The sequence below is a fragment of the Lasioglossum baleicum genome, chromosome 18 (genome assembly GCF_051020765.1).
Source record: "Lasioglossum baleicum chromosome 18, iyLasBale1, whole genome shotgun sequence".
Taxonomy (NCBI): Eukaryota; Metazoa; Arthropoda; class Insecta; order Hymenoptera; family Halictidae; genus Lasioglossum; species Lasioglossum baleicum.
The window spans coordinates 7,545,925-7,561,420 of NC_134946.1; the positions used below are offsets into that span (position 1 = coordinate 7,545,925).

Consider the following 15,496-nt stretch of genomic DNA (forward strand, 5'->3'; position numbering starts at 1 on the left):
AGAATTACTTCTATTTTCATTATATCCTGACGAAGTAATGTGATATTTTCTGTTTGTTACTTTTTCGAGTAATACAGTTTAAAAAATGAAGAAGGTGATTATGTAACAAATACAACATGAATTACGTTGTGTATAATCAGAAAGAAAATATTTTTTAATAACCTTCAGTGAAAATTTGATTTCAGAATATTCTTTGCGGTTCGAAAGTTACATTCGCGCCACTTGGCACGAAATGTGCTCCTACGCCACTGCTATATGTTGTTCGACCCTGCTCCCTTTTTCTTTGCCATGACGTTGTGACTTTTCGCAGATTTTATTTTAAGAGATATTTAAAAGGTGGTTTAAGGGAAGATGTAGTGAGATTTTTTGGATTGCCATGGTGGAGAGGTGAAGTGGGGATTTGTTTAAATATTTGAATATTTCCCGCAATCAAGGCTAGAAGCAAAGAGGAAATTTCCTCTCTGCTAGAAGTACTAAACGCATCGGTGTCGGGCGGGTTGCGTACGATGAGACGCACGCGGCAAATTTGAATTTAAATTCTTTGCGAACGTAGTTTTATTCAACAGATATTTTACAATTTTAAATTCTATTAAACGCAATTTCTTTGAATATATATATATTTATATTTATTTAATATGTACATGATCATGATATATATATATATTTTATATGATTATTATTTTAGAGCAGGAATTTAAAAGGTATTTAGATTTTATAAATGTTTGTAAAGTTAATTTCTGTAGACACATATACCTATGCAACAAAAATTTCCCGTTGTAGACATTGTCAATAACATTGATAACGAATTTACGATTTTAATATTACTAATTACCAGTATTTATTTCAGTAATAGTCTTCACATTTAAAATGTCCTATTAAATACATTCTATTCTCTTTTGAAATACAAAAAAGATATTATTCCATAAAAGTTATAAATTCGTCGTCGAAACTATTCACTTCCAAATTCTTTATTACTTTTGTCGATCCATAGCAAGATTATTGTAGATTTTTGTTCTTGTTCAGGTAAAAACATAAAAAAATATGCGTCAAACTTACAAAGTGCAATATCATTGAATATCATAGAAAACTTTAATTATTAACTCTAGAATGGCGTATGTCGGGTCCATTTGACCAGTGTTTCTACGGAATCGAGAAGTGAGAGAAGTGGGTTCAAAAATATCTGAAAACAATTGAATGTACGAGGATTCGAAGGAGTCTAGCCACGGATACGATAAAATCGTCGGAGGCATAAGCCTTGCGATGGCGACCGTAAAAAAATATTGTAAATAATGGTAGAATATAAAACACCGTGGCGCCGCAGCTCGCTAGATCGGCAAGGCCGTGCAAGCGATTAAGCGTCCGCCTCGTCACCTGCAGGGGTCGGGCTCGGTGGTGGGGGTTAGCGCTAAGGGTGGCCGAAGAACGTCCGTGTCGGTCCGCTTAGTTTCGCGGCAGCGATAACCCGTGACGCGCGTGTGCACGTTACCGCCTCGTATCTGGCAACCCTAAAACGAGAAAGCCTGCGTTCGATACGCGCGCGCGCGAAGGGCGAAAAGCAAGAAGAGAGCGAATCGACTCGGCTCCCATACGTGTCGTCACAGTTCTCGTCCGGAGAGTGGTCCGTGATTTCGCACCCTCGACGAGAGCCGCCGCCGAGAGCGCGAGACGATTTATCGAGCTATATGACTCGCGAGAAAGAGAGAGGGGTTGCAGACCGCCGCGGGGCTGTCTCTCCTTCTCCCGGCCCCGCTACGTGCCACTTTCTCCCCCGCGTCTCCGCTCGGACACGCTCGCGCGCTCCCCCTTTGTACTCGTCACTGTGTCAGCCCGCCTGCACCCCTCCCCGCGCGGCCGTATTCATCGGCACGACGACGTTGTCATCTCATCGTCCGAGTAGTATCGGGCACACGTTTCGCCCAGCGGTCCTCGGCTAGAACAGGTGGTGTCCCCGTGTGTGCGTGTGTGCGTGTTTGGATGTGTGTGAGGGAGGCTCGTGAGTGTCGGAACCAAGAGTGACCCAGCGCCGAAGCAGCCCAAGAGGAATATTCCCCGTGCAAGAAACCAACCCCGTTTCAAAACCTTCTGCCAGCCCCCTCCCCCCCCCCCCTCCACCCGTCTACTCCGTGGCAGTAGTGCACGATGCGAATCGCCGTAGGATCGCGTGTCGCCGAAACAACGCAGGAGTCGTCGCAGGACAGGCCGGATTAGGCCCCTAGCGATCCACCACCGTCTCGACACCGGAGGCGGAACGCGCGTCGCGTCGCAGCGGCGTCATCGACGAGAAAAGCCGAGAGAGAGCCTATATACTTACCGTGGCCGCGCGACACACATTCGGCGCGCTCAGTCGATAGCTCGGAACACCGCATCATCCCGCTCTTCGAAATTTCGAGGGAGCCCTCGCGGGAGGCGGCAACAACCGGGATAAACGAGATGTTGGGGCCGAGGCGATCGTCCCCGGGGCTCCGTTCGAGGCCGGGGGAGCAGCAGGTGGAGGACGCAGGCCCCGCGGGGCCAGTCGCGTGAGGCCCGGCTGATGCTCGGGCTGCAGACTTCGATGAGCCGAGGACCCACAGATCCCAATGATACCTTCGCAAGGAGGCGGCCGCGAGGGATGCTCTCCGGGCGACGGCTCCGAGGACAATGGCTTCGCTAATCGGCCTCGAGTGGCGGGCCTGTACGCGAGCCGCCTCTCCAGAGAAGAGCAGCTCGTTCACAGGGGCGCTCGATTGTCCCGCGACGTCGGCAGCCAGCGGAGCTTGAACCTGCCGGCGGCACCCGTTCCCGAAGAGTTCGAGTTATCCGACCGACAGCGGATCGGCCTCTCACGAACGCCCCAACCGACGAGGAGGGGCGAGCATGCTGGGGCCAGGTACGAGCTCTCCAGGCGGGGGGACGGGCCCCAGCGAGGTAGGGACCAGTGGAGCGAGCCGCAACCGTGGGACGCCGAAACGCCGACGTCAAGCGGTAGGAAGGCGTCCGCCTCGATCCTCATCTCGCCGGCCAGCGAGACCGGCACCGCTCAAGATGGCGATAAGGCCTCGCCGCCGGGGTTTGCGGGCCTCAGTCCCCCCGAGTACCCGGGTAACGAGACCGACGGTTGCGAGACACCCTCTCCCATCTTCGCCAGTTACCCGTTGGCTTCCTACGCCGAGGAGACTCGCCGTAGATTCGCTAATCACGACGAGGCCCGACCAACCGAAGGGAGGGGAGTGGCGGCCGACGCTAGACGCGCTCCCCCCTCCAGGGACTCGACGGACCCCGACGCAGTCGTCGAGAGGGGGGAGACCGCCAGGGCCAGGGACGTTGTGAGACTTAGACCCCCACTGACCGCTGTGGCGGGTACTTCGGCCGATTCCGGCACAGGTGACTCGGGTAGCGCCGAGATTCAAGTCGACCCGCTTGGAACGCCACGTGCTAACGTTAACGGGGACGTACCCGACCCCGGCAGAGAATCTGGGAACGACAATGGCAGCAGAAGCGTCAAAACACCGACCGGGGGGAAGCAGACTGTCAAGTTGTTCACCAAGGAGAGTCTGGACAGGCTGGAGAACAGGACTGTGCAGCTTGTAAGGGACTACGGGTTTCAACCGAAGAGGCGGATGTCCGTTGAAGACGGCGCGGTGCTTCCAAACAAATACGAACCGTTCCCCACCGACCTCTACGGCAGGCCGCTCGAGGAGATCGACAACTTTATATATGACGAGGTACGTCCTGGCTTTTTTAATCGATGCCCGGTTCACCAGCTTGATCTCGCTCACACCGAAATAGGTGGCCTGAATCCGATACTCTATTCGGATCGCTTGCAAGCATAATGACGCGGCTATTATTGAGATTTTCGGATTCTTGGGGATGGGGGGATGGCTTGTGTCCGGGGGATGAGTAATCCTTTCTTTGTTGTGGGAGAGGAACTGGAAGGTTTGGTCATTTCGAATTGTAGCGTTAGGTTAGTGTTGAATAATCAGATCCCCTTTTACATTCTAGTTTATTTTAAACTGTTTCGAACGAGAGGTTTATTTTTATCTGTTTAAAATAAACCTTATTTTTATCTCTTCGAGTATGGATAATTTTCAACTGTTCAAACAAAAATTTTACCGAGAATTCAAGATTTGTCGTGGCATCGAACAAAGTCTAATCAACTTTGATTCGCAACTGATATACTGGAAGAAAAATTTACTTTTTCATAAGCTTCTTAAATATAACAATTGAATGTGAAGAAAATCAATCCCCAAATGTGTATGGAAAATATTTTTATCCAAATTTATCTAGATAATGGTCGTAACATTTCTGAAATAATTTTTAATGATAATTAATATATATGTAGTTTGTATACATATTTTTCCCTATTATGGATAAAGATCCATTTTTTGAAACTTCAAGAAACACATTTTTTTCAGGATTCATCTAATTGCAACCAAAGAAATTGATTCGAAAAGTGTAATAATCAAAATTGATAATTGATAAGACGTTCATTAAAAGAATTGGTTCAAAAATAAAAGAAATCTTTGATATTTTGTGTTTGATAAATGTGATAAGTATATGTCGATTTTGTGACCGACTATACATACATGCCTTTCGATTTGTGTTTGCGCTAGATATTATTAGAATTAGATTCTTACAGCAATTTCACATTTTCTTAACCCGAATTAAAGTTAGTATGTATTTAATGGAAGAAACTGCTGCATTATAATGTATTGGCACAGTTAATGGTTCCGTGTAACATTGTAGCCGTGGCTCACGGAATATTCGGTATTTGTAATCTTAGTATTGATCCATACATTATGAATGTCTGGCGTTTTTATTTGAAGGAAATTAACCAATTGTGCCAGCACTGGCCGAGTATGAAGCACAAGGCACGTCGTTAAATGCAATTTCGTTGTCCTAAGCGATGAAAGAGCCTGGATAATACGAAAACACCATTTTTCCTGCGAATTTTTATCAAACTTTCAAACAACAAACACTTTAAATTAAAATCTACGTCAAATTACATAAAATTGATGTAGAAGATTAAAATTATAATTACAGAGCAGAAGCTTACTAAAAAATAAACATTGAAACTAAAGTTCAAACAAAATTGCACAATACACTGTTCAATACAATAAACAGTTGAAATTGAAGTTGAAATGGAAGAGTCGAAATTAAAGTTGAAATTGAAAAATTCAACTTGAAAATGAAGTTGAAGAGTTGATATTGAAATTGCAGTTGAAATTGAAAAATTGACATTGATATTGACATTGATGTTAGCGTTTACTTACTTCAGTAACGTCTTAGTACGACAGTAATGGTGTTTTAGAGTTATTTAAATTGAAATATCTCGTGAACTACTTAGTACTTTTTTTATAACGAATGTCCAGTTGCATCGATTGACGTATTACAAAATACCTCATTCCATTTAAAAAAATATCAATGACCTTGAAATCGCATTAAAAAATGACCTCGAAAATTGTTTCCCTTACACCGTTACATGTGGCCCTTCAAACAGTGTAACTTTGCCCTAAGAAGCTTTCTTGTACAACGAAAAGTAACGTAGATATTTAAGTGTTCTGTTTCTTCGAACTCACCCTGTATAATAAATGAATAATTTAATGGGAAGAACGGTCTATGTCAGCTGGTTTTTATTATTGCAATTCACGTTTGAGTTCAAAATTGGATTCCTATAAAATTGAAAGAACCTGGTGCAGGCCCTTCTTCCAGACATCCATTCAACTGTGTGAAATTAGTTTGCAATATATATTCATCGAACAAATTGTTAATGTTAAATCTTTCGTTACGCGTATTCTGTGTTATTTATTTTCGGGTCTGACTTTGCCGCGGCAGAAAATTGTTTGGCTCTTGGCGAATACCGTGGGAGTTTTTTCAGTCAATTTTCCGAGTCTCGACGTTGTTTTCAAGTACAGCAGAGGGGAAAGGTATTCCTCGACGGGGAAGAGGAAAACTCTTCGTCCGGTTCGATGACGCGAGTAACGCGAATTTCTTGCGGTCGCGTGAACCAGAGAATTTCTACATGTTCCGACAGAAAAAGAACGGTGTTTTCACTTCTAATTGCCGAAATCCGATAACCGAGTCGCGCCCCTGAGCCCTCGGGCACACCGAAATTCGAACGATTGCGGTTTTATCAATGTCTTTTCTAAAGTCTCTCACCGCTGTCGCCGATGTCTGACCCATCACGCGACTATACTACTTGCTGCTCGCGCACACCTGCACGTGCACATTCAGGAATTTTTTATGGAAAAACCGGTCGGACTTTTTGGACAATTCTTGATTAGTCTTGTACAGTATATATTCGACAAACTCTAGTAATTTTTTCACCTCGAAATAGTGAATTTTATGGGAGATACGATTGTAGGAAATATTATTTTCGTGACCACTGTCGTGGTCATTGTTGAAACATTCGACTTTTTTACGTTTTTATAATTATTTTCAGTGGGTTTTGTACAGCATATATTCGACTAACACTAATAAACTTTGCATATGGAAATTGTGAAATTCGTGGCAGATTGTAGAAAATATCATTTTAGTGACCAGTGTTGGTCACTGTTGGCACATTGAAATTTTTCAAGCAGAAACATGCTAACTTTTTGTAATGGTTGTTAGCACACTTTGTGGAACACATATCTGAGAAAAACATCAAACGTTTTTTTTTTTAATTTGAATATACTAGAATTTGGAAGTCCCTCTTTGAGAATATTTTAAATTATTCATAATTCTGTTACTGTGTGATACACAGTGTTACAAGTTTTCAAAATTCTTACTAGAAAAAGAACTGTTTGAGCTCAAAGTATTATATTTGCCACATGGAAAAATGCAAATACTACGTAAAACGAATTTCTATTCCTATTGGAAACCTATAAAATATTAAAAAATGATCGTTGTGTCAAATTTTATATACGTAAACTTTCACAACATCATAAATTAAAATATTGGGTATGGGAATAAGTTTCCGCCCTTTTGGAGATGTCGTTGTACTTAAGTACCGATCGCGTATTTGATGGAACGGAGTATGTACATGTTTTTGAAAGGTCTATGTTTAAGCTTCAAAACGCAGTTAGTGGCAATTGTTTCGAGCGTGAACAGCAGTCAATTTTTCGCGTGAAAAATGTCGACTTTTGTTCCAAGTAAGCAGCATTTGCGGGAAGTCATGTTGCATTATTTTGTTTTAAAGAAAGGTGTTATACATATAATTTACTATATTATATTTATTATATATTTACGGGGACGATGCTCCATCAAAACCATGATCTCGACGTAAGGCACAAAGATTGCGATGGTGTGCCAAAAAATTCGAAGATACAAATTTCCGAGCATTACTTGATGGAAATTCACGTCAAACATTTAAAGAATTGTCAATTGAATTAAACGTCGATCGATTTACTGTTGGAAAACGTTTACACGTTATGGGAATTGTTTATACGCTTCTTTTCAACAAAAAGGGGCGGAAACTTATTCCCATACCCAATATAATTTCATTGGTCGAATTATTTTCAAACGTTCGCTTATTAGATTATTGATGGCAGCTATTAAGTTAGCGGAATATGATGCAATGGCTATCGATACACTGAAGAATAATCGAAGGGGAACTTTGTCGTTTCGAAGCAACGGTTCGACAGTTAAACAAAAATGGAAACTTGATTCATTAACCCACGCTCGAAACCCGATGTTTTATTGCGTCTCGTGCATTTGCATTAGCCGTAAATACACAAGATCCGCGGCTTCTGTTACAGACATGTTCCCGCGCCAATACTTTCGCGGTCAGCAATATTAGGCCGTGTGCCGGAGCCTGACAACCATGTCCGATAATCGGGATCTAAAATGGCCGCTGAAATTGGCACAGAAATAAGACGAGTTTGTTTTAAAATATTGCCCGCCCCATTACACTCTTCGATTCGAAGGAACCGTTAAATTGCGGGGGGCTCTTGACAGCCCATACATCTTCGCACACCAATTTTATTTTCCATTTCATCTCGCTATTCTACAAATCATTTAGGAATAACAATTATAACAATATGGCAGTATACAAAATAGTACTATTATAACATTATGACTACATAACAATATTACAATATAACATTATGACTACGTTACAATATTAGAATATCACGTTATGACAACATAACGATATTACTATATAACATTATGACTACGTAACAGTATTACATTATAACATTATGACTACATACCAATATTACTATAGTATAAAAATATTACTAAATACAACAATATTACTACACAGCAGTATTACTACACAGCAATATGACTGCGGATCTTTATGCAAAATAAGAATAGTGTCAATTGCAAGGTACAGAAATGAATGTTTTTCATTAACCGCTTGCACTGCGTTTATTTATATGGTTATTTCTTGGAAGAAGAAAGTCTGTATTCATCATATGCCTATACAGGGTGGTGTAACCGAAAAGGGAGTGATTCTACATACAAAAAATTAGACGAAAGTGTATAATAAAATTTCTTTATACGAGGCTTTGCCTCCGAGAAAATCAGGTTTGAAAATCCTGCGAACACACTTGCTATTGAATAGGAATCGTCTGATGCGTCTGTTCGTGACCCACCGGTTCTACTTTGCACAAATGCTAAGCATGCGAACTTGATGCATCTTCAAAATCGATTTTCTCGAAAACAAAGTGTCATATGATAGAATTCTATTATACGTTCTAGAATTAAATTCTCGATATTGATAATATATTTGTTTGAAATTTTTAATTCTTTATAATTGCAATTAATAAATGCATAATATCCGCAGTTTATATCCAATATATCCTGTGAAATATTAAATTTTATGTCTACACAGACACTTATTTGCTTTTACACGCCATCTATGGGATAGCTCAGGCTAAAATCGAAATTCACGGTGATCCTCCATGAGAAATTGGTGTCACGAGGGGGGGTTCGTTTTCGAGAAAATTGACTTTGAATATCTCTTTGAAACACTAACTAGTGCATCCACGATGTTTACAGTCGATTATCTCGAAAACAAAGGGTCGCGTCGAAAAGTTTTATTGTTCGTGGTCAACGTTATTTTTTACGTACATATATAGCGTGTACGATATTTATGGATGTGTCTGTGAAACGTTGAGTCATCGGGGAGCAGTTTTAATGTTAAAAGACGATGAATGCCACGAAAATAGACTTTTGTTTTTCTTTTCTTTCTGTTTTAAAGAAAAATTTAGGGAACGATGCGATGGCCACCGGTGGGTCAATCTACCAACGAGGCTTTTTATTAATCATTAATCGCGGCCTTGACACGGAGCGGCAAGCGTCATCGTGCGAATTTTTTGTTTGGTTTCGCGGCGAGGCTGATAAATGAACTCCTAATCTTGCAAATAATTTTCGACGGTCGCCATATCGTGTCTTAAATTTAAACAAATAATTCACATTTGGCAGAAATTTTCTGCATTTATTTCAGATTTTAATATCACGAGTTTAGTAACCTGATTTTTCAAAATTTAAAACTCGTATATTATATAGAAATTAATGTTTATTAATTCAGAATACATAATTTTAATACTACAATCTTAGTAATTAGTAGACTGCGGATCTTTATGCGAAATAAAAAAATGTTCGCATTGATTGCAGGACACAGGAGCCAAATAAAAATAGTATTCTTCTTTTAGTTATCCTATTAAGCTGAAACTAATACGTTGATGTCCTTAAATATATTTAACATGTCCACTGCTTTAAATTGTACCTGTTCATTTTTGTCATAAATGCATAATATCCGCAGTCTAGTAATTAGACATTTAGAAAATTTAAAATCTAATTCCATTCAAAAGGATTTTAACCAATTCCATTTTAATGAATACAGAACCTTTTTTTGTTGATGTATAATACGTGCTTCTTTGTTTTTAATTATCACATTAGTGAGATTGGAACGAGTGTTGTGTGTGAGTGTGTGTGTGTGTGTGTGAACGAAGTAATTAATAAATTCAAATGAAACGAAAATATTGCATAATTTTAATCACTTCATCGATATGAAAGTAAATATATAACAGCTGAGGTTGTTTTTGCAATCGTCTATGAAAGAACTTTGGTTGTGCAAAAATTGTTCATACAATTGTTCATTTGTAACTCGTTCAATCATATGTATGACTATACATATAACATTGTAAATATATCATTACAAAATGATACATACAATCACATTACATATTTTATATATTTCTATTATAAAAATGAATGTACCGGTACATATTACAATTATTCACAATATAAGAATAATACATATGATCAATATCAATAATATTATATAGCCGATGGTAAATTCATAATTCGAATACAAAATTTAAAAAATTGTTCAGAAGATGACTCAAAAAATTCGTTAATATATTTAATTTGTTTCCTAATTAGTAATTGGTAGTAACAATATTAACACTTTACCTACCGGAAGCCTATTAATAGGATTTTCAATAGTTGTGCTGTACCAAAGGAAGCATAGAAATTTTCTTTTACATTGCAATCTTAAATGAAACTATTAGATGACGTTATTGAGGGTGACCTATTAGTTTACAATGAAAATTGCTGTTGCTATTGAAGGTTCCATTAAAAAGTGTTTACCCATGTACCATAGATTTTTCAATATTATGCAATAATCACCGGTCGGTAATGTGTTAATAAATTAATGCGAATCACTTTATAATAAAATTGTTTTACTGATTATTATTTAAACAATTGCTTAGAAATTGATATTTCTATTACATTTCTACATTGCCCAATGCTTTTACAATTAATCTAATCAGATGAAATGAAACTTTTTTATGAACGTACTATTAGTATGTACTTACTGATGTATTAATTAGGCATTAAAATATCGCTGAATAAGAAATATTTTCATGGAAATTTCACGACCTAAAACACGGTTAATTCGGAACGATTTTTCTACGCGCCCGCGAAATTTCTTTGTTTCCGTCACGTGACCAACTAAACACGCTCTAAATGCTTTTCGAGAGGACTAATAGCGGCCCGATGGTTCTTTTTCTCTCTGTTCCAGACGTTTTGCGTGGTCTCGAAGAGATTTCGTAAGAACTACATCCATAGGTTCACAGCGACGAACAGTTGGTTCATATTCTCACCGTGGAATCCTATAAGACGGTATTGTATCTTCCTAAGTACGAATCAGTACTTCGATTACATGGTCATGGCTACGATAATATTAAATTGTGCCTTCCTCGCCATGACGGAAACCATCGAGGAAGCAGAGTAAGCTCAATTAACAGTTCAACTTAATTAGACAGCTCCATCGCCCACGAGCATCCGGACGCTTGGACATTTTTCACAGGGAAAATCCTAGCTGGGCAACTATCGAGAGAATCGTTAGAAAAATAATAGGATCACATTCCTCAACCTCCATTTGCACAGGGAAAAACATTTGTTAGGTAGTCAAAAGTTTTCTCGAATTTTCAAGAGCTTCGGATTGCGTTTAAAAAGAGAAAAGTATTTGTCTTTCTTTTTTAAATTTTATTTTTAGAAATTAATTTTGATTTCGTTACATTTAACGTTGTAACAGGGTTGAAGTAGCAATCACTGTAATCGTATTTCAACCTTCCAATTTCCGCTGTATTAATGAAATTATTTTGATTAAATGACAGCTAAAAATTCGATTACCAATTTCGTTTAATCTTCTTCATTAATCTGGTAGTGAATTTGTAGATCCAAGCAGATCCTCCGCTATCGGAACATTATCAAACGGTTCGTTATCGAAACGTTCTATCACCGGAATGTTCTATTATCCGAACAGTTCATTTCTGGGTAAATTGTAGTTTACGTACCGTGTAATTATAGATTACAATCGGCGGACTGCGGATCTTTATGCACTTATGGCACGTGCAGATCTGTCGAATACAGGGAAACGTGTGTATTAACAGAAATTAATAGCGTTTTTATATTTCCTGGTCCGCGCAAGCAATTAAATTGTTCGAATAGCAACTTTAAGAATTTTTTTTCGACGTGCTACCAGGGAAAAGATTATTATAAAAAAATACAAGCACGCTCTACAACAATCATTTGAGCGGAGAAATATTTTTTTATCATAGATTGAGAGGTTGGACAGTAAAAAATAATTATCGAATAGCCACGTCCTTTCCGAAAGAACCGATTCAAAGGCGACATGTTGCGGCCAAGTGTTTATCCGATTTGTCCACCTTTAGCATTTGTTTTGCCCTACTTATTTCTTCGACTTAGGCTATAGGCTAATCACCTGAACGCCTCGTAAGTGGCTTTACCACTCTAATAACTTTTAAACTATACTTCGCCGTTAGAGTGCTTCTGAGCCGATAGTTGTTCGAATGCGCCACTGCTCGCGTTCGGACTGCAACAAAATGGTATTTAAAAAACCACGATTGTTTAAATCCGTGATAATCTAACGGATCTATTGAATTGGAAAAAGACAAATTATGTGAACTTGCATATCGATAGTAACATTTCCCGTGGTAAAACCGTATTATCTTCTCTTGCCAGCGCGTGTCTCGGAAGTATATCTGCAAAATCGATTTAGGGTTCTTGAAAGTTGAGGTTCCGCCCTCTAAAATAAGCGTGGGCAGATTGCCATTCGATCTCGCTCACAAAATTGCGATAGCATAGACATGTGCCAAATTACTCGACACATCTCTTTCGTTCGCAGACCGTTCGCAAAAACCTCGAAAGAAAAATAACTTAGGGGTGTAAAAAGCCAGAGACGTCATCGTACGATTGCTTTTGAGAAAATTACAGAATCTCAAACCATTAACGTTGAATCGAACGACTTTTCAATCTTGATAAATGCGGAGAGTTGGAAAAATAAAATTTACAAGCAGTTCTCTCGACATCAAAGATAGGTAACACGTGGCAATGAAAGTATTGGCTTCACCTTTTACAATAAGCTTGGATAGATAGCGCGATGCCATTTTTCTTCACAAAGTTATGACAAATCAAACATCAATGCCACTGTCACAGCAGTGCTCGTAAAAGTTACACAAGATCGGAGCAACTTGTTTAATAATTAGACTGCGAATATATAAAATAGTAAAAACATTAGAAGAATTTCAAAATACTGTTATATTAAATGTTAAATGCTTAAATGTTTATTACTAATTATGAAGCAATTTTGCTAATTATCAAACAAAATCAACGTTTCGATCCTAGTTTGGATCCTTTTCAAGATTTAATAGTTCAATCTTAATAGTTCCTTTCAATCATTAATAGTTCCTTTTCAATCATTTAATAGTTTTTGAAATTATTATAACATATTCATTTTACAGACGCGATTCAAATAAATCTTGAAAAGGATCCAAACTAGAATCGAAACGTTGATTTTGTTTGATAATTAGCAATATTGTTTCATAATTAATAATAAACAGCAAATACGATCGATAGAAGAAACATATTTTTATTGTTATATTATTCAGAACTTATTAAAATGCTTCAGAAATACGTTTCTACCTGAAATCTGTTTGTTGCAATTGAGGTGGATCAATTTTAATTTTCCACGAAGAGCCGCAGTCTATCAATAATGCAAGAATAGCAAAGGCAAGATATATTAGAGCAATTACTGTCGTAACCTTCTTATACGTTGTCGATGTTAACACAGTTTAGTTTCCTTAATATATTGTAATAAAAATTGATTTTCAAGTTGGCGGAAGAATAGTGTCAGGCGTGTATGTTCGACGTGGCACTTTCCAAGTATCAAGCTTGATAAATGCAGAGAGTGGACAAAGTGAAATTCACAATTTTTGCATTTCTGAAGAAAGGAATTTATGGGGGTGGAAGTGGAGACTTCACCCTTCAAAGTTAGGTAAGGTACATGATCCCCTTATTCCTTTTCACAGATCTCTAGCTAATTCTAATGGGACAAACATTGACAGTCGATTTAACAGTATTTTAAACTTAGTAAATGATAAGATTGAAAACGATGGCAGTTGTTTTTGACATTTCTATAAAAATGCAATTAGTGGGGTTGAAAGTAGAAACTTCACCCTTCAAAATCGTTTTCACAGAGCTAGAATGGGTCAAACATTGACAGTCGATTTAAGGATATTCTGGAGGTATATAAACACCCAACAAAATTTTTGAAAATTTGACAAGATATAATTCTTACTAAATTAATGGAATTACCAAAGTTTGAGTTCGATTCACTGCACCGTTTACGAATTATAGCAACTTAAAGTTTGCACATTTTAACACGTCTTCTTATGGAGAATTCATTAAATTCTACTTCAAACCCTATTTAAACCTCTAAACTAGATACTCCAATTTTTTTTATATATAGTAAAAATTATGTAATTAATTATGTTCAAAATTTATTAGGATTCACTAAACAGTTACAGAGCAAAAAATTATAAACTGTTACAAAACGTCAAATTTATCGACCTCTGAATAGCTACAATTAGAGGGTACAATTATTCGCAAAAGTCACTTACAATTTTTTATAATATGAAGACACAATTTGATTAAAAAATAAATATAACATAAAATTTTTGACACGATTATAAAAGATGCAGTTCATGGGGTTGAAAGTAGAGACCTCGTTCCTTGATTTGAGCCTAGGTATTCCGGCCAGCTAGAAATAAGTCGGCTGGAAGAAACGCGAGCCTGATTGGCCGTTAGCCGCTTATAATTTTCCCGGTGGTCAAAGTGACAATGCGAACGAATCAGATTATGAAGAGGCAGGTCTTCTGTTGGCTCTGTGTCGTCCCGCGAGACACTTCTTTCCAGCTGCTGACAGCATATTATCCTCCGATTCTTGTTCACAATGTTACAATATAATTGAAAATCATTTCTCTTGAAATGCATTTCTTTCTTTCTCTCTCTCTCTCGTTAACAATCCTTCAAATCTGATATCGAGCGCATTGTTCAGAGATTCTTCGCTATAGCTGGAATAAAATTCTATTCTGCCGGTAGAGGTAGTGAAAACGTCACTTGAACGTTGTAGTCTCGGCGCAGAAAATTCATTTAGTTAGAAAGTCAAGTGCTCGAGGTGCTCGTGGGTGCTCAAGTGGAGCATTATATTTACCGAAGACGGCCGTGGCGACGTGGCTTTCTCTCTTCCTTGCAGATATATATTCCTAGCTATATACACAGCCGAAATGGTGATCAAATCGATAGCAAAGGGATTTGCGCTGAATAAGTACACGTACCTGCGGAATCCGTGGAACTGGCTGGATTTCGTGGTGATCACCAGCGGGTACGCCACCATAGGCATGGAGGTGGGCAACCTGGCTGGCTTGAGGACATTTAGGGTGCTCAGAGCGCTGAAGACCGTATCAATTATGCCTGGTAACAGATCTTTATATCTCTTGTATTATAGTACAAGCTATTTGTGTCTGTATTTTATTTGGAAACAACGAGGTTGATCAACACACGTACACCTCTATGGGGGTATCGATTTTTACGGCCTAATTTACGGGAACTACTGTGCGAACTGGTAACTATACTTACATGCGCTCGCTGTTCATAAAGACATGTAGGAACAGCTGTGAAATATCGAATATTATGAAGATAATATCGTGCCACCCAG

General features: G+C 38.8%; 1 protein-coding gene across 4 annotated transcripts in view; it reads left to right on the forward strand.

The window, feature by feature from the left end:
* The first annotated feature begins 1,123 nt into the window (after positions 1–1,123).
* The window catches only part of LOC143217979 (sodium channel protein 60E), a 37,612-nt gene continuing 23,239 nt past the window's right edge, over positions 1,124–15,496 (forward strand). The window contains exons 1-3 of one of the 4 annotated variants that reach the window (XM_076442774.1): positions 1,124–3,704; positions 10,997–11,205; positions 15,035–15,255. In XM_076442774.1, coding sequence (XP_076298889.1) covers positions 2,580–3,704; positions 10,997–11,205; positions 15,035–15,255 — 1,555 coding nt within the window. In that variant the 5' untranslated portion in view covers positions 1,124–2,579. The remainder of the gene's footprint in view (positions 3,705–10,996; positions 11,206–15,034; positions 15,256–15,496) is intronic. The other 3 variants (XM_076442776.1, XM_076442775.1, XM_076442777.1) reach the window with 3 other exon arrangements.